The sequence below is a fragment of the Haemaphysalis longicornis genome, unplaced genomic scaffold (genome assembly GCF_048455015.1).
Source record: "Haemaphysalis longicornis isolate Haplotype H1 unplaced genomic scaffold, Haemaphysalis longicornis Haplotype H1 scaffold_4, whole genome shotgun sequence".
NCBI lineage: Eukaryota > Metazoa > Arthropoda > Arachnida > Ixodida > Ixodidae > Haemaphysalis > Haemaphysalis longicornis.
In genome coordinates this window covers 41,922,131-41,945,626 of record NW_027526361.1, presented here as the reverse complement: position 1 = coordinate 41,945,626, position 23,496 = coordinate 41,922,131, and the positions used below count along the sequence as shown (strand labels likewise).

At 46.9% G+C, this 23,496-nt stretch overlaps 1 protein-coding gene across 3 annotated transcripts in view; it reads left to right on the top strand.

The window, feature by feature from the left end:
- LOC144178578 (ubiquitin carboxyl-terminal hydrolase 25-like) overlaps positions 1 to 23,496 on the top strand; it is a 54,623-nt gene that overhangs the window by 11,124 nt on the left and 20,003 nt on the right. For all 3 annotated transcript variants that reach the window (XM_077706519.1, XM_077706518.1, XM_077706517.1), the window contains exons 4-12: positions 764 to 933; positions 4,161 to 4,425; positions 11,894 to 12,030; positions 12,554 to 12,630; positions 16,551 to 16,699; positions 17,468 to 17,595; positions 17,875 to 17,970; positions 19,226 to 19,363; positions 20,732 to 20,898. In XM_077706519.1, coding sequence (XP_077562645.1) covers positions 764 to 933; positions 4,161 to 4,425; positions 11,894 to 12,030; positions 12,554 to 12,630; positions 16,551 to 16,699; positions 17,468 to 17,595; positions 17,875 to 17,970; positions 19,226 to 19,363; positions 20,732 to 20,898 — 1,327 coding nt within the window. The remainder of the gene's footprint in view (positions 1 to 763; positions 934 to 4,160; positions 4,426 to 11,893; positions 12,031 to 12,553; positions 12,631 to 16,550; positions 16,700 to 17,467; positions 17,596 to 17,874; positions 17,971 to 19,225; positions 19,364 to 20,731; positions 20,899 to 23,496) is intronic.

The following is a 23,496-nucleotide window of genomic DNA, read 5'->3' as shown; positions in this document are numbered from 1 at the left end:
CAGTACGAATTTTTTTTCAACTACGAAGTTTCTGAGAAAGCTGTACAGCTTTCCTTTGTAGCCATATGGCTGCATTGAGGTGGATGTCAAGGTAACCTTGATGTACGCTTGACGTTACTTCGAGAGAGTCAGGAGATTGGTTGTTCACGTGCAAGAATTTAGAAGGATTTGTCAGGAAGGCTTTGGTCCAATTCAGTGCATTAGGTTCCAAGTTTTGCTATGATCCTGTGGTGCCTTCTAACAGTAATGAGGGATTTGGTGCCGATAGTTTAAATGGCAGCCTTACAGACTGGACTTGTGGCATCCAAAGGTGCACTGATATGCAGCAGAAAATGTTGCCTTCAGGCTGGTATTCCACTGATTTCCTGTGTGTCCTGTAGGTACATGTTTTCTATTCCTGCTTCTCTGCCGCTTATTGAACAGATTTACTTTGCCTTCCGCACTGTATGTTTTGCCTCTTCAGTAACCTTACATGACAGAATCGACTTTACAGTAGTATGCACACGCTTCGTGGCACTGTTTAGTGGATGGATTTAGGGACAATCCACGAGAGCTGTTCTAGTTTTACGGGGCATTTATACTTTTGCAAGTGGTGTGTGACGCCAGTAGACACCTACACGCATCAATGGGCACTTCACAACATCAACATGCATCATGCCTCGCAACCTTTTTTTTTTTTTTGCTAGGTTGACTAACTACCTGATAGGGGGCTGGGAAGAGTGTGGCCGTGTGTCAGGTCTGTGGCCTTGCGACCTCTCCCCAGGTGGCTGGTGTTTCAGCAGAGGAGCAGGATATCAGCCGAGCCTTGGAGCAGAGCCTTGGCGGGAAGCGGAAGCGCGGTGCAGATGCCTGGCTCGACCCAGCCAACCCGTATGAACGCCGGCGTCAGGGAGACTGGCCCGTGGGCATCAAAAACGTTGGGAACACCTGCTGGTACGTGCTTCTGGCAGGCTGCGGTAGGCGCCACTGGGTCAGTGTCTTTGGCCGATTAAGTTGTCTGCAGCACATCGTGGAGATGCAGTACTGAGAGAACTTCAGAGAACTTCAGTTAGTACCGCATTTACTCGAATCTAATGCGCCCCGCACCCGTTTTTCGCGTTCCGAAGAAGAAAAAAAAACACTAAGTTGTAACGCGCTCTAGACTTTCATTAAATACAAAAATGTAATTTTTTCTCACTTGGGACAAGCAAGGTTTATTCCAAAGGTGGCACGAAATGTGATGTGCCAGTTATTGCCAGCAAGACAGTCACCACAATGACGGTTCGGGGCAGCGCCGTCGCTGCCCCGTCAGCTCTGTCGTTACGGGTCTCTGAGCCGCTCGCTGCTGCTGCACGGACTCCGCCAGAGGGTCTTCTGTTTGGGGATATCGCCCCCTCTTTGGTCCGCTGAACCCTTTCTGTGTCTCCTTGCTTGCGAAAATTTTTTCTTTCTGTTTGCGCCAGTCCCGCACACAAGCGTCCGGGGTACTGAACACACGGACGCTTCCTGATTTCCATCGCTTTCCGCGCACATGATGACTTTCTTCTTGAACACAGCATTGTGGTGAACCCCCCGTGTCTTTGCAGTGGGAAATTCCATGGCGGAAAGAACAGAGGAATGCAAAAAAAAGATTATGCCGACAACAAAGGCAAACATGCGCATACAGTCGAATCCCGCTACAACGAAATTGACGGTACACGCGAAAACTTTCGTTGAAGCGAAAATTCGTTGAGGCGAAATCCGCCCCAGCACACCATGGAAAGGCCCGAAAAATAGCCTCGTATGTTTCCGCATCATTGGCAGCAAAAGAAAACAATGTTTAGAAAAAGGAGTGACGCGCAATAACGTCATGTTTATTCGGATAACAAACATACCAATGGTTATCTGTGTTCACTGCACGAAAAGAACGCGTTACGGAGGGGGGTGAAGAAATGCAGGCGCAAAACGTATTGCTGCACAACAAGGCGCGCCCACCGAGCTGATTACTTGCAGATAGCGGCTAGGCCGTCGGAAGCCCCCCGCTCGCTTGTGGCAGGAGCAGTGCCGTTATCTTATCCTCTGACAGGGCACCGCAGCTACTGACCTTGGCAGGCAAAACGCGCGTGCTTGCATTAAACATGACCGCGCGCTCGCCACTAAGATAGGATGACTTGGCTTCAAGACCAAACACGCGAACATGATTTTTGCTCTTGGCTATGAAGAATGGTAGAAGGAAAACGGCAAGGACAGCTGCTCACGAGTCACAACGCATACATGACGGCGCCGCGCCAGCAGCGGAGCACATTCGTGCGATTTCAATTGGATACAGATTGGCTCTAGCTCTGGCTTGGCGAACCGGGCCTGTGCCTCATGTAAAGACGGCCAGCCACATCGTTATCACCATCAAACAATGGCGTCCGCCTATGAGTTTATTTTTTTTGTTTTGTTTTGGGTGGCGGTGTGGGCGCACCGCGCATGTTTTCGGTGAAACTAAGTGTCCTGAATGTTCAAAAAGTTACAGATAGCTGGCGCTATGCTTATTTTATTGTAAAATAATTGTTCAAACCCACCCCAACTCATCAAAAATTTCGTTGAAGCGAAAGCAAGCCAGACAAATGGTTCGTTGTGGCGAGGACTTTGTTGCATTGACTTCTATGGCTAGCTGACGGGGACTTGGAAATATTTCGTTGAAGCGGAAATTTCGTTGAAGCGGACTTCGTTGTAGCGGGATTATACTGTACTACGAAGCGCTGGCTACGCGTTCAGTAGTCAAGCAGCCATCTTGAAACGTCGATGGCGATACGGCGCTGCAGTTTTGAGTCGTAGTCGATTGTAACGCGCATGTGATTTTGGAACCCATCTTTCCTGAAAAAAAGGTATGCGTTAGATTCGAGTAAATACGGCAATCGCCACCTCTCTTACAGTACCTGCAGTCAACTAAACGGTGTCTAGACAAGTGCTTTGTGGATAAGGCATAATTGCACAGGGAAAAACATGGCTAATGTTTCTTTAAGCTTTTAGTTTATGCTTTCATTCTGTGGTTTGAAAGTAACACAATGTGTGCACTACAAGGAGTTTCGCTTCACCTTTAAAAAACACTAAAATGTAAAAAACGAGCTGACCTATATCGGAACATTACAGGGATATGAATTCAAATACACTACTCAGAGCACCAGCAACAGTTGATTATTAATGCAGAAAATACGAAAAGCCACTTACCACAGGTTCCTTTCGTGGTACTAACGCATGTATTTTATTTTTGAGGAACACTTACACCTCGAATGTCCCCGCGCTCGAATATGGAAGGTTCCACAAAGTGCTTTTCATTCTTATTGTGACCGAAATTGGCACAAGTGCGGGGCAACAAATGTTGTGGTTGTAAACTAACTTCACGAGTGCTGCGTTGCCATTGCTTTCTTGTCAAGAAACCTTTATCTCATTGTCCAGAACTTCGAAGCTAGTCAAGTTCACTGTTCAACTTTGTGCTTCATTTGATCAGAGAACTGGGGATTTCGAGGCTTTTTCAGTACACAACTAGGTTTGCAGCTGTGTACTACGTATTAAGATGTGAAAAGAGGAGCACAACGGTCCAGTTAGCCCTATGCAAAAGAGATACGAGAGGCTTCATAAGAATGTTCCTCTTGCCCTTTAGCCACATGTCCCCGGTGCAGTGCGGGAAAGCTTGTCATCACTAGCTGAGGCTGGTGCATGTTTGTGGTGGTCAACCGCATGGGCTCACAGTGCCATAGTACATCCAATGCCCAGCTAGCTCAAACTTGTTACAAATAATGTATTTTGCATGTGTTGTTAGCGAGCCATTTCTCGTTTTTAACAGGGCATCCAAGTTCATTGAAACAACTGTCCCGTCACATTTTTTAACTTTGAAATACCCCGAATATATTCAAACTTTTCAAATAGAGGTTTACATCCAAAGCCGAATGGAGTGTCACATTATTTGCCTTGGTATTCAAAAGTTTCGGCTATTTAAGGTGATTCCAGTAGGAGAGCCTGGATTGTGAGTGCCTGACCAGAGAGAAACTTTAGTCGAGCGTAGTCTGTAGAGACAAATTTTCGCAGTGAGGCTTAGGTGAAGGGGAGCTCTCTCGCGCTCGGGTTCTCCGCCACAGTGTCCCGTATCTTGTGAGGAGCGCACCACTTCTGTGTCCCACCCAAGCCCCACTTGCCTGCCCCCTGGCGTGCAGGTTCTCGGCAGTAATCCAGTCGCTCTTCCACCTGCCCATGTTCCGGCGGCTGGTGCTGGCCTTTGAGGCGCACGGGGTCTCCCTGCGGGACGGCCAGCCCCTGCAGGAGTGCCGGGGCCTGGGGCTCATGCTGGAGCTGAGGCCCCTGTTTGCACTGCTGTGCGCCTCGCGACGCAAGTACGTGGACCCAGGCAGGGCCCTGGAGCTCCTCAGGGACGCCTTCATCGGCACCGCCGGCAGCACGGGGGGCGCAGGGGGATCACAGGTCAGTCTCTCCTCCACCAGGGGGAAGGGGAGCATGTTTGCCTGGTGTACTTCGTACCAGTGAAAAGTACCCTTGCCCTCGCACATCAGGAAGGCTATACTCGGGCATAAGTTAAGAATGCCCATAGCTCGTGTAGTGTATCACTCCACCAAAGTGGCAGACTTGTGATGTCAACGTGCGTGCGCGTTTTGGAAGGACATTGTGCTTAATGCGGGACGTTGTCTGCTTTTTCTCACCTACTTTAGTTTGTCATCGCTGCAGTAATTTGTAAGCAGATTAAGTGTACAAAATCGCGAGAACACCTCGGGTTACGTTCGAAATACTTGCAGCAGCGCATTCTATGCACTGTATTGAGGAGCAGCCGGTTGCGGTGATGAGACGCAAGGGCGGTGCGGTGGAGTCTCACTGAAGTGCTTCACACGTTTTTCATTGATATAAAACAAACCAACGCTTCTGAATGTGCGTTCCACTTGTGCACAGAGAATTAAATTTGCAGCATAAGGCTTTCAGTCCTAGTCTCATTTGCATGAGTGAGTCTACTGCACTGTTCCTTTTGTTAACTGTTTTTGCAAGGTCAGATTTTAATGCTTCTACAAGGTACATAAAAATTAGGGGTGTGTGATTGCTGAGTAGTAACTTTCAAAACGAATATCGAATCGAATATGTAAAAAAGCCGAATATCAAATCGAATATCAATTTTTTTCACAGGCGTCACTTTGTCATAGGTTTTTGTGCAAAAGCAGAAGCTACTTCGCATGTTCAGGGGACTTGACGTTCTTTTTCAACCCGGAGAATGCACTTTTCAACTCGCATCGGCAGTACTCCAGGAATCCAGAGCAAGCACAATATGAATTAAAAGGGCACGTGGCTTTCAAAATCAACTTTTTTATTTCTTTGTGGATTTTGATGGAAATTGGCACAGCAACTGGAAATACTTATGTGATAACACCATAAAAATTTCAAAGTAAAAATTACGCCCACCTTCCCTCGTGGGAACCCTGGTGTGATGCGACGCTGAGGGGGGTTCAAGCGCAACGGAGAGCAACCGTCGACCGAAAGGCCGCCAGAGAGCGGCACACCGGTTATATGTGCAGCTCGCCCGAAGGAGAGGAGACCGTGGAGAGAGTGAGTGCCGCGGCTATGACGCAACACAATCCAACACAATCCCTTTTAATCCAATCCAATCCAAGTCAATCCAATCCAATGCCCCTCGCGAGAGAGCGTTCGCTATCGGAGAGGAAAGGGGGAGAGTGGCTGCCGACAGCAACGGACGCACGCGGACAACAACGGACGCACGCAGGAAGGACAGGGCCGCCGACAAGAGATGCTCTGAGCGTCGCATCTAATATTTTGAAAACTTTTTTATGTATTAAATTTTCTTTCTGTTCCGTTTGTACCGAGCATGAGCGACTTATAAAACACGACAGAAAACTTGTTCAAAGTGCTTTGCATTCCCAAATGAATGGATGAGGTCGTGACAGTTTTAGAATTTTTTTTTACAATACAATGTTTTTTAGTTTTCATTTTTTTTAGAGGTCAATGTGCAACAGGCATTTCAACTGTGAACGATTATTTGAATAAAAAAGTCACAAAAAACAAATCTTGAAAACCAAGAATGTCATGACCTGAACTGTTTATCAAGGAATGTAATGCAGGAAACGGAATCAAAATAGACCCAGCGGTCACGAAGAAATCCCTGAAACAAGCGACACAGGCGACAAAAAAAAATGTTTTGAGAAAACTGCTTCCGAAGTTGCAACATAGGTTTCACTTATCAAAAGTCGTCAGGGTTGTAGCCTTTCGTGTCCTTTTGAACATGGGGCTTCTGGAAGGCCATGCCTTGAAATCGGAGTGCCTTTTACAGCCTTTCTCTTTCCACAAAACATCATTTTCAGCTCCTCTGTGAAGAGTACATACCCCAGTTTGCAGACCAAACGGAGGGGGAGATGGGTTTCAATGGGCTTTCCATGCAAAGTAGGTTAGCTGGTTGGCTGTATCGCACTGGACAATCTCCTTTTGCAGTGTTGTCACCATGGCAGCAAGTTAAGCCTTTTTTTTTTACTTAACTCTATCGTTACGGCGGAAAAACGGCCGATTTTAAGTGCTTCCACAAAACGTTTTTTTTTTTTTTCTCTTGAGCTACTGGACACACGTAGCCTTGCTATGCATGAAATTGTAGGTTATAGATTGCTCTTCCAAACACAAAGAAGCAGTTTTGTTAAAGGTACAATTACTTACAGTTTATTTGTCAAGTAAACAGAAAAAAGCCCCCAAGAAAAGTATACGAAAAACACAAATCGGCACTTTTACCGAGACTGAAAATTATTTCAGGTATTTTAAGATATACAAATTGTTCCTACGTTCCTTGGCTATGATTCAATATATAAATCAGCAGTGTACACCAAGTTTTGTATTTTTGAGGGCCCGTCAACCTAGCGCAACTGACGGCTGTGCCACGCCGCGAGGGCACTCAAGGGTGAGTGAGTCTCTGTAAAATGTGCATCCAAGTACCGTACTTACCCGATTCTAACGCACACTTTTTTCCGGAAAAATAGGTCGAAAAATTGTATGCGCGTTAGAATCAGATACGAAACCGAAACTGAAACAGCGAAAATTTCGTCCCACCCATCGCCATCGCCATGTCAAGATGGCACTAAAGGTTTTAGCAATGATTTTTCGGATGCAGGAAGCATAGGCGCCTACTCCTAGGCTTTTTGTCGGTGTTCACACAAATCATCAAATCGTTCCACTTGCGCGCTTGATAACAGCAATGGCAGCAGCGGCTCTCACGTGTTCAAAACGAGCGGTCAGCTGAAGCGTGCGCCTCTGGAGAAGCTTGCGGGATGGGCATGTGAGGCACGGGCCACGATCCCATCGACCATGGTTGAACGTTAGTTCAGAAGTGTGGCATCGCAAACGTGCTTGACGGCACCGAGGACGAGATGTTGTGGTCAGCAGAGAGCGACGAGGAGTGAGATGAGTGAGATTACTTCAAAAAATAAATCACCCGTTTCTCTCGCATTCGTTTTTCTTGCTCACACAGTTGCGTGCGCGTTACAATCTGAGGTGCAAGTTTTTTCGTTTTTTTGTCAGGAAAATCGGGTGCGTGTTAGAATCGGGTAATTACGGTATACTCTATTGTGTCCTTGCACAAAATCCTTATCAGTTCGGTGGTAAAAAACAATAAAAAAAAATCGAGCGCTCTCGACAAGCGTCGCACCTGAACCCTGCAGCGCTAATCTGACACGAGCGCCAGGTTATCTTGAAGGTGATAGCGCGATACGGCGCGGTGCATTTGGCAAAATATCCCGGCCGTACGTTCTTGAGACCCTAAACACAAAATCAAAACCGCAGTCGTCAGATAAGAAGCACACTTTGTTTATAAATACAGCACGGAGCCACAACGAAATTACCTGCGAGCGCTTGTTGAAGTGCGAGGCACCTGAACCGGAGCTTCGTCGTCCTAGCTGAAATCTGAAGATCCCACATCATTGCTTGACCCCTCACTGCTGCTGGAATCAGAAAAATCGACAGCAGGAGCTGCCGAAGTGCTTGCTACAGCAGTCCGACTGTGCGGAGCGCAACGCGAACCCGACGCCATTTTTCCTCCTCCTCCCCTCTACCGTCGGTTCAAATTTCTCTTGCTCACCGCCACCACACGAGACACATAAACAAACGAAACCGAAATTGAAAGAGAAGTTGCCAATGAACACACCAGATGGTGATAGTTGTCTGTGGAGCGCAGTTTTCAGATTTTGCGGGAGATTTAAAATCATCGGACGCCGGCTTCCGATTGCCTATGGCGCCGTCGTGAAAGAGTTAAATTTGAACATTTTTGGCTCTTTTTTATGTTTTATCATCTTGCCTAGCTGGCACTGCAACTTAGTACTCATACGTGCAGGTGTTCATTGCCAAAAGTTTGCATACCAAAAGGATGAAAATGAGCTACTTTGAAGCTTGGTAGAATATTCTGCATAACGCCCAACTTCAATGCAAGAGCATTATTTTTTACTACTTTTGACATTCAAGGCATCCAATATTTCTCGCAGCACAGCCAGTATGCCCTAAACAATGGTATCAATAATTTCCCTAAAAACATCATTGTTAAATGCTGCGACAGTAACGTAAATTTTATGCGCAGAGAGCGTATTTTTATTCCTATATTACTAACTCAAACCTGTTTGCATGATTATTACAAGTGCACGGGAAACGTTGCGCAAGAAAGGTGACATGGCTCGTGTGCATTGCAGCACACGCTTACCGGGACATATCGTACTTTGATTATCCCTGATATGGCTGGTCAGGTCGCTTTTAAGATTAAATCTAACGTCGCAGGCATTAATTACAACTACTGGTGTTCAATCGTAACCGGTTGCCCAGTCATGTGATGCTCCAATGCGCGTCGGCTATGCTGTGCGCGCCGTAGCGTTTGACGCGTCGACCGTTTCTTTCTCCAGGCTAGCGAGCCCACAGTCAAAACACAGCAATAACTAAGCGTGTAAACATCGCAAATCCAACTAAAAGTTCACTTCACGAACTGCTATCGCAAGCGCGCACACCGCGTCACCCTCCGGGGTCTGGCGACGGTAGAGTCACGCGCACTACGAAGCGTTCGATGACCTCCACCTTTCGAGCCACACAAGTTCCCGTAATCTGGCTCGTGATCTCAGGCCTTCCCATCGCGATAATGTCGGTGTTGAATACCACAGACTGAACAGAAACTTGGCTGAGCGAAGCAGCGAAAATGAACTCAAACTGCCCACGCGACGCAGCTCAGGCGGCCGCCATCTTGCGTTGCGCCTGCGACATCCAATCAGGAGGGTCGTTGTAGTGCGCCCCGACCGGAGGACCAATAGCACTTCAGCATCTATTTCTAGCTTCGTTTGTGCGTCGTTTCTTTTCTGCACTTTCCTCCATGCTTTTCTGCTGTTTGTGCGTTTGTGAATGAATGAAGATAAGATGAGCGGAACCGGAAAAAAGGTTGCTCGGCCGATCTAACCATATCAAAATGGCCGCGCCCGGTGGCACCGTTGCGGAGATAGAGCGCCCCAAAAATTGCTGTTTTTTCGTTCTTTTGCGCTGATAGTTTGTCACCGCGCCTGGCAAAACTATTTTTTATGCCACTTTGCGACGCTTTTCAGCGGAAAAACTTTGCAGACGCATAGAATAGGAAACATAGAAGCTGAATACCGCGTCCCCCCTTAAAAGAAAAAAGGACTTGCACTGGAGTTGCTTACTGCAGTCATAGGCAACAACTCTACAGTGCCTCGTAACTCAGAAGCTAACACTTTTCAGGCATGAGCAATAGTACGCGATGACACGGCACAACCACAATCATGGGCCATAATGAGGCACCTCTTCGGAAGCACATGGGCAGCGGGAAGTGTGAATAATACGTAGCGGAAGGAAAGCTCGCACTACAGTCGCTGTGGACAAGCCCGCGCTAACCACTGTGGTAAAAAAAAACCAGTAAACTTGCAGTTACCATACACCAACTGCATTAAAAACAGCTAGAACCACTCTTGATTTTAAATTAACGGAAGCACTGTCAAAGTGGCGGCGGTCGTTTCCGGAAGCTGCCCTAACACGCAAACATCCGGTCGAAGAATTCAAAATGGCGGCCACGGTTGGTGGTGACTGCTCGACAAAAAGATCACATCGACGCAATCGCAGATTACTCTGTGTAGCAAGATAAAATTTGCGGTCTCTGCAAGGCGCGCTCGTCGAAAGCACGATTTGGATGAAACTTGCCGAGCAGATGGTGCGCCAGCAGTGCGTCTGCGTGGGCTGATAACTTTCGCTTTTAGAGAACCGGGCGCATTAGGAAAATCCACTTGAATATTCAAAAATTTGAATACAGTCTACGCTCGTTACAGCGGATCTGGCAACAATGGACTTTCGGTTACGACAGACCATTTCTGTTGGTTTGTTTGGTCCCCATGCATTTTAAATATAGTCCACTCTGCTCATAAGGGACCCGGCTAGAGCAGACTATTGGCTACAACAGACTAAATTTTAGGTGAAAATTGTTTCAACTGAATGTTTATAGCGGTCTTCCACAAGGCTGGCATCCGATACGCCTTTTCTTTGTTTAGTTTGTCAAGAAAACTGTTACATCTGGCAACATTATTAGCAGCCAGGTCGTTGGCGTAGCCAAGCCAGTGCCAGTGGGTTTTTTTTTCTGTGTGTGCGCGACCAGCGTCATGAGCAACAGGGTAGCTTATTTCACTGTCATATAAATTAAGCATAATTAACGCGGTCGAACATGCGGAAAAACAGGCAGACATCACCAGAAGTACAGGCCTGCCTAAGCAGACGGTCCGTGTGGGTGTCAAGGACAAGGCCGCTGCTGATAAACGCGACTACGGTGAGGTTGAACAACAGCACTATCGAATACGCGAAGCGGTCCAGCCGGAGTCGAGTCTGCTCTCGTCACAGTTTTTTTTTTTATGTAATAAAGAAGTTGGGCTCAGTGAAGTTTGGTCTTTATTATTGCCACGCATGTATTGTTCCCGTTCCGCTGGGTGAAAAAGGTAAGAAATGCCTCAAGTAGGGGGATTGGTTCCCATCCATTGTGTGCAATCTGCCAGTGTCCATGCGCAGTCCAACTGGTATAAGTTTCGATTTCACAGCTGTCCTTCATCAGATGATTTTGTATCAGCTGTTGTAATGACCAGACTGAAATCATAAAAAATGTGGCGGCTGCCTTGGGGGAACGTCAGGCAGCGATCTGATTTGTTTGACGAACGGTTTCAGGGAATTCTGCCTCATCACGAAGGGATTTAAGAGCCTAGCTAATTCTTATGGCCACGCCTGATTTTTGTAGCTGGTTAATAATTGCTTCTTGTTATATTCTTGTTTTATTTTCTCAGCTTATCGTGCGTCTTTACACACTTGACCGCATGCGCTAGGCCTTTTCTAGGTGCCAGTCGGATGCTGCGTACTTCGGCTACAGCGGACAATTTTTTTCCAGATTAAGAGGTTCCGTTGTAACGGGCGTAGACTTTAGTAGATATTCGAATCGCAAATCGAATTTTCGCAGAAGTACTGTTCAATTCGTATTTGAGTATCCTCACACCCCCAATAAAAATGCACAAAAACCAGCTTTGTGTATAGCCTGTTATTTGGGCCTCATGCTTGCATATTTTGAACAAATTGCTTTTGTCTCTAGTAGTTTCGTAGTTGTCGCAACAGCTCCAGAAAGAACATCTCGCTGCACTGGGCCTCCAAGACATGTTGTAATGCAGCGCTTGCCATGAAAATGTTTGAACAGTTGCAGAGTTGTGCTCGCGCATATTTGGCAATCGGTCATCAAGGAAGCTGAGTGCGTGTCAAGTTGTTTTAGCAGCTGAGACACATGATAAGCTACCACACCCCGGGGCTTGTGTGGCTGCTTGGAGTGAGGGAGTGACCGCATCCTGGGGTTTGCTGATTGATACACTGCAGCATGTGTGTGCCCACCACCCAGGGCCCCAGCCTGCAGCAGCAGCAGCAGCCGCAGCATGCATCCCAGCAGCAGCAGCAGGACGTGTCGGAGTTCACGCACAAGCTGCTCGAGTGGCTGGAGGACGCCTTCCAGCTGTCCCGCAACGGCGGCTCTGGATCGTGAGTAGTGAGCACTCCTCACTCTCGACATCCTCCTCCTCGTCCATCCTCACCCCCCACTTTTACTCCCAAAAGCACTTGATATTGCATGAGGCAACAGGATCTTGGCTACAGTACGGTATTTAAAGCCCTCAGTGGAGAGACCTGGCACGTCTTGAAGTTCTCTCTCTGACCCGCCGCGGTGGCTCAGTGGCTAAGGCGTTGCGCTGCTGAGCACAAGGTCGTGGGTTCGATTCCCGGCCGCGGCGGCCGCTTTTCTGATGGAGGCGAAAAGCAAAAACGCCCGTGTGTACGAGATTTCGGCGCACGTTAAAGATCCCCAGGTGGTCAAAATTAATCCGGAGCCATCCACTACGGCGCGCCTCATCGCCTGCGTTGCGTCGGCGCGTTAAACCCTACGATCAAATCAATCAAGTTCTCTCTCTGTCAATTTTGATAGCGCCATTCAAGTATCGCACTATTTGCATTGATTTGTGAAAGTTCTGGATGTTCTCTCACAACCCTGCTCATCGTCTGTTTGCAGCATCCCCCGCATGGAACAAACCAACCCTATGCTGGACCTATTCTATGGCTGCTTTCGCAGCGAGGGTGAAAACGAAGGTAAGCGGACATGCTGCGCAATTTTCAAATGTTATGCAACAGCCAGCAGTGTTTGCAGCTATCCATTGCACCCTTTGGGTAGTGTCAACAGCAGTGCTTGTCAACTGCGAGTGTGTCAGGAGGGCCTCCCATAAACTCACACTGGTGACAGGTGTCCTGGGGCAAGAAAGGAGGAGGAAGTGTGGGCCACAACATTCTTGTGCTGAGTGATATAGTTAATACTGCGCGAAAAATCTCTTGCTTTACTAACGCGTGCCCAAAAAATTTGTAACAAAGGTTTCTCCATTTCTCTTTTTTTCTTCGTCAATGATGTCCCACCTAACCTAGAGCTGCATGCCTGTGTACCTGCCAAAAGGCTAGCTTGGGCTAGTTGGCTTGGCACCTTGAAGTTTAGCAGCTCCATACAGGATGCTTCTAGTTAGGCCAAGGTCATGCCTCCATCACAAATTAATAGGACACACTCTTGGTGCGTCTAAGTGTAAAATTTTTTTCGGTGCACACATATTCAAACCAGCTTACTTGAGTGCACTGTGCACAGAACAGCCTGTTTCTCGAAGTTCCCGAGAGGCCCGCAATGCCTCGTTTCCATCTAGGAGGCAAAGGACAGGAAATGTGGTGGAATGGCAGTAGAATGGGGAATGGCAGTAGAATTTGAGCTTAAAAAAAACTGACACATAAAGGGTTTGCTGTATGCAAGCATGCTAGGGAAGCTAGCTCCCCCTATGTCTCCATCTTTGCCAGCTGCTTTTGAAGCACATAATTGGGGAACACATCTCATATGTGTGCAAATTTTCACTGAAGCCAGATTTGGGGCTGTATGGGTATAATAGCCTGGTTACTCAGCTCTGAAGCAAGGGCAGCTTCGCAGAAAGGGGTGAAAGAGCAAGGTCATCGCAATGAGCTGTTGTTCAGACCCTAATTTTCAGATTGATGTAGAAGAGCTTTTCAGGGGGTCACAAGAGCTGAGCAGTGCTGTGGTCCCTTAGACAGGCCCTAATTGGTGGTAAGAACTTGTTTGGCTCACCAAAAGTTGCTGATCAGAAATTACTTTTTTTTGCATTGCAGCTACAATAAAAAAATAAATTTGGTGTGAATTGATCTGGTGCATGTAACAATGTGGCTTATAATTCTTGCGACTGAGCTAGAGCTTTCAGTGTCATGTTTTTTTCTGGTGCGCCCACTGCATTGTTTTTTTTTTTCTGTAGAAAATGAAAGAACGAACACAATCGTTTTTTTTTTTTTTGGGGGGGGGGGGGCATGAAAAAATTGGTCATCTTTTTTTAAGAGAAGGATTGTTAAAACATGAAGCTGCTTTGACCATGTCGAAATTCCGCAATTGGATAGACGTCAGCTTTAAAGCGCAAGGGACCCGGATTCGACTTCGACCATGGGAAGCTTTTTTTTCCCTTGGGGCGCTTGATGTGCCTCCACTTATCATCATCATCAATTAGGGAAACCCATCGTGTGAAGTTGGCTTTTCTGCAGTGCATTTTGGCGCAACATCAAATGCCATCAGTGAGGCCTATAAAGTTTTGCTTTAAAATGGTGATGTAGACTATTGAAAATGCAGTATTACGTTTGCCCTTTGTGGTACTTGCACATCTGCCCAAACTTTCAGTTGTGGCATGCACTCATCCGGTGCACTCATCTTTGAATGCAGATTTGCAAGATGTGCAAAATGTGCAAAACAATGTTTTGGAAAAAGGACCTTGAAGTGATCAATTTCTTGTACAGCCGGCTTAAAGGGGCCATGCAGACAAATTGAAAGTTTCTTTCATCCGATAGATTGCCTCGTTAGGATAACACTGCCACCACATTTAATGTGAACGTCAGTTAAATGCTACATAATAAAGAAAAAAGTGAATGGCCATGCGACCCACTAGCTCATTTCTCGCACTAGAACCTATGACGTATTATGGACAGCTGTACGATTGGCTGAGGCCGGCAAAAGCAAACTTATATTGAACAGGCGTTATAAAGTTGCAGACCAAGCTATCCGCGCTTAAATTTAGGGCTCATTTTTTTTATATTGGTAAGAATGCTGGGGTGAACAATGAAAGTTATGAACTGACACGTAAACATCAAAGCAGTTAGTGTGGTACTTTGCTGGTTGACACTGCCTAACACAACCGTTGGACACGTTTGACTGTCTGTCACAACACTGACCAACTGACATAAGCGACAGGGCCACTTACATGACCATGTTTTTCGAGTCGTAGCTTATGTTCTAGGAAATGGTTAGTATCAACCCTAATGAAAATACGGCTGGTATAGAACGGCGAACGCTGGCACTTCAGCGGTATTGCAGCGTTATCTGTGAAAGTGGGCGATGAACTAGCAATCCAAACGGCCGTCTGTGAGATGGTAGCAGCCCTGGTCAGCAGACCCTCTTTAGTTTTAAGGCCATGCTCTGGATCTGTCATTGACGACATCGCAAAAGACACGATTTAGCAAGAGAATTGAAATTTTGTTTTAAAATGTTTAATTTCTCAGTGAATAAAGCACAGTTTGCCATTGGGCAAGTGCTGAAGGCACTATAAAACACCAAATCTTTCGAATAAAACCAACTTGCATTTTGCCTGCATGGCCTCTAAGAACTGTGCTTGCGGATGGCCCATAAAGGATCTTCTGCTCTGATGATGCATACAATTGTGCAATAGCACTGTTGTGTCAAGGTCAGAATCCAAGATGTTGGACGCGTTCTGTTTTAATAGCCAACCGTGTTCTGAATCCATTCTGAATTGTATTCAGAACCATAAAAGCTGCTACTCCAGTCTGCTGTCGAAGTTGTTGACCTGCTATTTTAAAACAGTTGTACCCATGGATGGAGCATTTCCACTTCTCTCTCTATGGTCTGAATCAAGTACGGTAACAGATGGAGGAGGGAGAGGGGCTACAGATTGAGAAATAAACTTTACCGGAGAGGTGGCTTCGAAGCAGGAAACTTGGCCCCACATAGAAAAGACATCAAGAGATAGGAGAAAGTCTCTGCGAAGAATGGAAGAGGTGGCTGCACTGCCCCGAAGACAGAGGCTAGGTGCAGGGGTAGGCAATAACCAGTGTAGAGGTCATTTAAATCTACAAGCCGCATTCTTACCAAAGGTCTAGCACGCAGGGATGTGTTGTTGGGCTAGTTGGTTCATGACAACAGGAGGTTTGGGGCAGTGAAGTAAAAAACTGGATGGATGGGACAGGTGCCTGTCCCACCTGTTCAGCGTCTTTGTTGTCATTGCCCTAAACATCCTTTTGTGTGCACAGTGACCATGCCCTTAAAACAGACTGATTTCGTCAGCATGGAAATTAGGTAACCCGAATGTCCTATCCGTAGTGCGCATACTAATCACATGCAAGGCACTTCACACAACACGACACAAACACTTCAGAGAACTCTACAGACAACATATTCCCCTACATCCATCGCTGTTTCTGGGTGACGATGCCATGTTTTCCGTGAAACGTGTGTTTGAGTACTTGACAGACGTCAAGTTTTTAAACCTCATTTCCTATCACGCATAATCAAATCTGGCCCTATACACCAGCCATCACCATTGCCGTTAATTGATTTTATTGTTATTCTGGCTTTAGTAGCCACTATTTTCTTTTAGATACTTTTGTTTGGCGCTCTTTGCCCCAGGGGGCCTTGCGGCAAAAAACTCCAACCATTATCATCATCATCAGGTAACCCGAATGTAATACAAAAGCTATTCAGGAAGATGCTGTAGGTGGCGGGACCCTCCCCAGCCCGCCTGCTTTGTGTTTCGATGCATATTTTTAAGTGGAGAGTGCAAGACATGTGGGTGACAATGCTGGGTGGGAATGCTAGTACATAAATGATGCTGAAAAGCTTAATGCTGGGAAACGAAATTCCTTCCGCATTGAGCACACTGAGAGTGGCTTGCTCCTCCGGCTTCGGGGAACAGGTCGACATTTCTCGCGAGAGGAAGCGTTTGGCCAGTACCCACTTCAGGTGAGCGGCTTCAGCGACATCCACGAGAGCCTAGAGGCAGCCACCACCAACCTGGAACCAGAGAGTGCGTCAACGCCATCTTCGCGGAGGCTTGGCCGAGAGGTGAGCTAGGCAGTCCTGTACGTTTTGTGAACGGTGTCAATGAAGTATCACGACTAACCCGCCGCGGTGGCTCAGTGGCTAGGGCGTTGTGCTGCTGAGCACGAGGTCGCGGGTTCGATTCCCGGCCGCGGCGGCCGCTTTTCTGATGGAGGCGAAAAGCAAAAACGCCCGTGTGTACGAGATTTCAGCGCACGTTAAAGATCCCCAGGTGGTCAAAATTAATCCGGAGCCCTCCACTACGGCGCGCCTCATCGCCTGCGTTGCGTCGGCGCGTTAAACCCTACAATCAATCAATAAATCAAAATCAAGTATCACGACTAGTACAGGAAGCGTTTTTACTTCAGAACGAGCAAAAAATGGGTTCATGATTGTAACATGTGACTGAGACTGACAGGGAGAAAGAAAAATGCTTTGCAACACTTTGCAATTGGGTTTACCTTTATGCTGGGTATAAATACGCAGCCATTTTTAATCAATGCAGCAGATAGAGGAGTCTTCTCGCAGCTGTTGGGTTGTACGAGGTAGATCATTCATCATATTTGATTTAACGCACACTCACTGTCAGCTGACAGAAATGGAACAGTGTGTTTCAGCCACTTCTTTTGTTTTCACCCTGCATTGATGATTGCTTGAAGAGTCAGCATGCCTTGCAGGGGCGATGAATGAGTGTACTGAACAGTTGGGCAGTAAATGTTGATTTTTCTGCTGTAAGTAACATAATTAAATTCCTGTGCTAACGTGTTGTCTTTTCTTCCTCTTGTGCTGCAGACCTGGTTCACGAGGCTCCCACCTGTGTTGGTATTTGAGCTCTCTAGGTTTCGTTTCAACCAGCATCTCAACAAGCCCGAAAAGATCCATCACCGGTTAGACTTTCCCGAGCTGCTCTATATGGACAGGTTTGCCTATTTTGAATTTCTCATCTTGCATTTACAAAGCTATGACTTTCTATAACTTCAGTTGTTAGTCTATGTTCATGTGGCTGGTCCACGCCAGCGCCAAGTGAATTCCCGATGCCTGAAGCATGAATTGGGCAAAGTAAAACTTGCACGAGCCTGTCAATGGCTTAGACTAGTTTTTGTCTCTCCTTTTGTGATTGCCCATGCATTTCGGGTATGAATGTAAGCGTGTCACATTGCTCAAGTGGGCGATCTGTTCTGGCTACTTTCTCGCCGCAGGTATATGGAGTACAACAAGAACATTACCCGTAGCAAGAGAGAAGAAGTTTGTCGGCTCAAATCGGAACGGGAGAGGCTTAAGAGGAAACTTGACAAGTAAGGTTCTGTGCTGCATCTTCCTTTTGTCCCTTCTCCCAAGTCTTTCTAAAGAAGCTTATAGAATGGACCAGTCTTGTGATAATGCACCCTTCAATCGACACTGAAGTGTGCTCTCAGTTCTAGCACATGCTTAAAGTGTGTCGGCTAAACAAACCCTATCCTGCCTGTTCCTCCGTATCTTTCAATGAAAACATACAGCTTTGCAAAGACTGGGCCAGTCATAACTCACTGCAGTTGTGTTTGGTGAGGAATGGCATTTTTATTATGGGGAAGGTTATGTTCAACAACTACCCTGTTGTTAATTAAATGGGCCTGTTGCATACCAGAAGCTCTTCTGACGTGCTTTGGAGCCACACCGAGTTTATATTTTTTAAAATCTGACAGCACACAGCCGAAATATTATGAGCAGCGCCTTTGTGTGTCTCTCTGCTACAACGGCCACGTAGGGTGGCATAGAGGTGGCACAGCATCTTTAGCAGGATGGTTAAATCTGTGTTTGTTTGTAACAGCAGCAGCCAATCCAATCCATACATCTGGACCTGTGACATCACTTGGTCATGTCAATCGGCAAGTGCAGAAAACTCTGCCACCTCATATTTGTCTTTCCCGATTATCTAGCTGTCTTAAATGCAGTTCATGGTAAACTTGACACGTTTCTTGTTCTACCATGGCTATCTTTTGAATAAGGCAAGGCCACATGTGGTGTTTGTGGTGTCTCGAAAGGGACTACATAAAAAGACAACGTGCTTCACTTTAATCCTGTCATTGGAGAGCAATTTTCAGTTGAAAGAACGCATGTCAAGTTACTTGCCTTTTTTGTCACATTTCATGGTGTAACTGTGAGGGCAGACAAAAGTTTGTGGTCAGTAGCCTCTGTGTGAATGGCAGGGTCCCGCGGAAACCGGTTTCAGCACTGTGGTTGATTGAGCCTAGTTTGAGCCAGTAGGGCACCTTTTTTGTCTGCAGTATTTTGTTCTCGGTGCATTCTATCTGACTGAGGACAGACATGAAATTAGTTTGTCTTTCCCACGCAAATTTCAAGGTAGTAAAATAAAATTCCAGATCTTTACGCTGAAAATGTTGATTGATGTTTGCACTAGAATATGTGGTTTCATTATGCATCCTTGCATCTAGAAAGACCAGAGAGCGCAACTGGTACACAGCCATGATTCTACTTTTGTGTGGGGTGTGACACAGTGCTGTTCAGCTCCTTAATGCACCTCTGCTGTTTCTTTTTCTGTCTGTGTGGCAGGTATGTGCAGTATGGCTCTGGACCCAAGAGGGTTCCCCTGCAAGATGTTCTGCAGTACACACTCGAGTTTGTTGAGAGCAAAGCAGCCCTGCAGAAGAACCTCCTCGAGGAAGCTGAAATGGGCTCACCGTCATCGAGGTGGGAAACTTCTCCTTCCAGTATGTTCGTTATGCTTGCTTGCAGGGGACCCGACCACAACAATTGGATCAGTCTCAACACAGTTCAGCCAAAGTGGTTGCATTGTGTCAAACCTTGGTGCGACTATGCTGAAAATGGGGTGTGGAGTGCCCATTTTCAGTTCAGTCCGACCAAAGTTTGACAAGATTTTACAAAGTTGGACGGAAGTTTGTAAACTGGTTTGTTGTTGTAAGAAGTGCTGGACTAGCAGTGCCTTTGTTGCCTCGCATTTCCAAGAATGATAATTTTGGGGGCCTACAGACACTTTTTTGTACTCAAGCAGCAACTCGTAAAACAGTACGAGATGCAGAAAAGTTGTTTTTGGGTTGTGTCCAAGACAAGAACAGAACTTGCGCTGTGTTCGATAGATCACCCGTGCTGTTACGGGCAAAGGAAAAGCATTATGATAAAAGCTCATCGATGTTCACCTGGTAAACCCACCCTGGTACCTGGTAAACCTGGTTGTTCACCCAGCAAAGCCTGCCTGAAAGACAAGTTGGTTTGTTTGTGCAATGAAGTAGCGCTCACCTTTCCAGTTTTCTGTTTTTTTGTAAGTGCAGAGCTCTTTAGGGCCTCGCCTTGTTGTCGTAGCTCGCTGTAACGGTCGATGTCAAACGACTGCTGGCATCAAGCAGTGCTGCAAGATAAGGGACCCAAGGAGAGCCCGGCGTTCTGTCGTAGGGCATCCCGGTGGAGGCTTCGAAAACCTAGTGGTTTAAATAGTCATAACCGTTCGAAACTTGTGAAACGCTGGTGCTTGTCATACATCTTCCCGCTGTTTAGTGCAAAAAAAAAAAAGGGGGGGAACTGCAGGTACATTTGACGCAAGATATACGTAATTAACCGGCAACACCCGCGTTAATTTAGTTTGGAAAGCTCGTTGGGTTTGTTTTTGTGGTATTAAGCGAAAAAAAGTGGCAGTGCAACGCCGGCACGTGCGGGAGGAAAAACAAGCACAAAAAGAACAGAACTCCCGCTGGCGCTGTTTCAGGCAGGGGGCGCGTGAGCACTATGGAGGCGGCAAATTTGGATTGCTTTTGGTGGTAGCAGTGAGCGGATAATGGCGCTAGAGCCCATTATGGCGAATCACTTTCTCTGCACTTCCGTCAGCTTTCACGTTGAGTGGAACGGCTTTAATTTTTTTCTCAGGCGTGCAAGGTAAGCGAGGAATGGAATTGGGTATATTGGGAACTGCAATGTGGCAAGATGCTCTTTCGTTCACTATTTACTTCAAATAGGTACAGCACTCCTAGTGCATAATATGGCTTAATGTTTAGCCGTATTGCTCCTGTGGGGGGCCGTTACAAATGAACCTCGTGCCGTGTGCAGCCTGGGCCAGGGTTCACCGGTCGGCTCCCCGCACGACGACGACCACTCGCGGGGCGAGAGCCCGCACAGCGAGGGGCCCTGTCCCCGACATGTGGCTGAGCCAGAGCTGAGGATACTGCAGAACTGCCTGCGGCGGTGGCGGGCCGAGGTGGAGCACGACGTCAAGGGTGAGCGAGCCGTCGTGGTACAGTTCTCTCTTGTCTGCTGCGTTGCTGGTCGTGTTTCACATGTGCCTCGCTTTGGGAGGATTTGTCACCCAGTTACGGGCTGGGAGCAGCTTCACTTTGACATGTGCCATTTAGCTGCGTGCAAATCTCATCAGCCTTGTTAATGAGCGGTACATTGTATGCCAGCTTTTGTTAGGAGGTTCTCAAAAATTGTTTTCAAGCCCCTTAACCTCGTGCTTCTGGAATTTTTGATCACTTGTGTCTGTGCAACTTACCTCTCGCTTCCCATTTATTTTTTATCTTCCGCTTAACTCTGAGAAATATGAAACCTGTCTGTTTCCATCCAGGTTTATGAACTGTTATGTCAAATGCAATGCTATGCGAATCTCTCTAATTGAGAAAGCATTGACGTAGATGAACTGCGGCTACTACTGTGGCGTGCATGCGCTTGTCACAGGGTGCTGTGCAGCATTGCCGCCCTCTAACAAGCTTTCCTGTCCTTATTTTGTATACCTGCAGTGCAATTTGAGTTCACTTTGGAAGTTGGTGAACAAAATGTGCCTTTCCGCCTCCCAAATTCATCAAAATTTGTGGGAGGTGCAGTACAAGGGGTGCCTGTATCTTGTGGTACATTAATAGCTGCCGAAACGCAGCCACTATGAGATTGAGCAAGGATCCTGCTTCGTGCAAGTACGTGTTGCAAGGAAGTTCATGCTGCCGAGAAAACAGGTGCTTCTGTGCATGGTACCCGCCGCGGTGGCTCAGTGGCTAAGGCGTTGCGCTGCTGAGCACGAGGTCGCGGGTTCGATTCCCGGCCGCGGCGGCCGCTTTTCTGATGGCGGCTAAAAGCAAAAACGCCCCTGTGTTCGAGATTTCTTCGCACGTTAAAGATCCCCAGGTGGTCAAAATTAATCCGGAGCCCTCCACTACGGCGCGCCTCATCGCCTGCGTTGCGTTGGCGCGTTAAACCCCACAATCAATCAATCAGCTTCTGTGCATGGCACTTGTTGAAGGGATGTGCATAGCAGGCGGAACATTAATGGGCCCCTTTGGCAGTCCTGTAATTGCCGTGAATAGTCCACGAGTAGTCTGGGGATACTCCTTGCCATATGTGAAATATCATCAGATTTCATTCCAGACAAAATGATTAGTCTAGAACTGGTAATTGAAGAACCGCTATGCTTCACGGTTGTCTGTACACAAAAACACGCTATCAGTGCACTTATGGCCTTACAACGTTACTGCGATGTGTGTAGCTACGACAGTAGCAAACTAACAACCCATCTCTGCATCAGGCGCTGCGGTTTTCAGAAGTCTGTTTATGCCAAACATGGTTTGCAAGAGTGTTCAAGCTTTCAGATCTCAACATAGAGGGGTTAAGTATTAGACGGATTGCACTCATTTTTGCGGAGGTCTCTACCAAGGCTGACAGGCAATCGCATCATCTCTGTTGGTCATGCAACGTGGTGTCAACCCCCTGCAATTTCCAAAACAGTCTTGTTTCCACTAGAAAGTCGAAGAAGTTGTTCAGTCAGTGATAACAGTTGCGTATAAGTTTGGGTTTCTACTGTTTTCTGGGGTATACTGTAATTATCACGTAATAAACCCACCTTTTTCCTGGAAAATTCGGCATGAATTTGGGGGGAGGGTTCATTTTGCGAGAAAAAATTGGAACAGATTTTAAAAGTTGAAATTTTATACAATAAATTTGCTAAGAGAAGTGCTGTCAGAGCCTTACCATTTTCGTAAAAACACGTAGGTAAACTTCTTTTTTATTTCCAATGTGCTAGTGGGCCCCCACTCGCTATGGAGCTGTCCTCCTCACTGAAGTCGCTTGCGGCTTCACTTTTGTTGTCGGCTTACAGCGAGCACTCTTCTGTGCCGTCAAGGCACTCCAAATTTCTGTTCTGACAGCGGGAAATTTCCCATCTTTGAACCCACGAAACATGCGGCGATCTCTGTTCACCACCCAAAGACCTCTAGTTTTTTGCCCGTAGCGTACATGCACTGGGTCAACACTGAAGTGCTGCCCAGCCGCGCGGTTTCCACGTGCATAAACGCTTGCTCCACCACCTTCAGTTTAAAATTGGCTGTGTAGCCCATGTATTGGCCCATCGTACGGGGCGCACATCAAGAGCACGAAAAAAAGGTTGGAACGCAGCTGAACAACAAAACCACGGAGCGTAATGGCGAAGTCGCGAAACAGGAGCAGAAGAGTGCGGAGTACGTTTAGTGCTTTGTTCGCACGACGCCGGAACTAGTCGGAACAGCAAATACCTAGCAAAGAGCAGGGAAGGAGTGCGCAGTATGTTTTGTGCTTTGTTCGCACGCTGCAATGTTTTTATGGTGCAAGGATTGTTTTGGCGTTCAGCAGGTCATGCTCTGCAAGCACACAATTTTTAAATTGTATGTTACGGCATTCGTGGTCAGGTCTCCGGATAGTGTTGAGATTTATTTTGTTCGAACGCGTTTTTAGCATTTCTGCGCGTACTGTGGCGTGATCTCAAGTTACTGCGATCGTCTACAGCATGGGCAACCATGCTGAGATAAAAACATTTTCTCACTGCATTTTTTATTCAAATTGACAAGAAAGTAGAT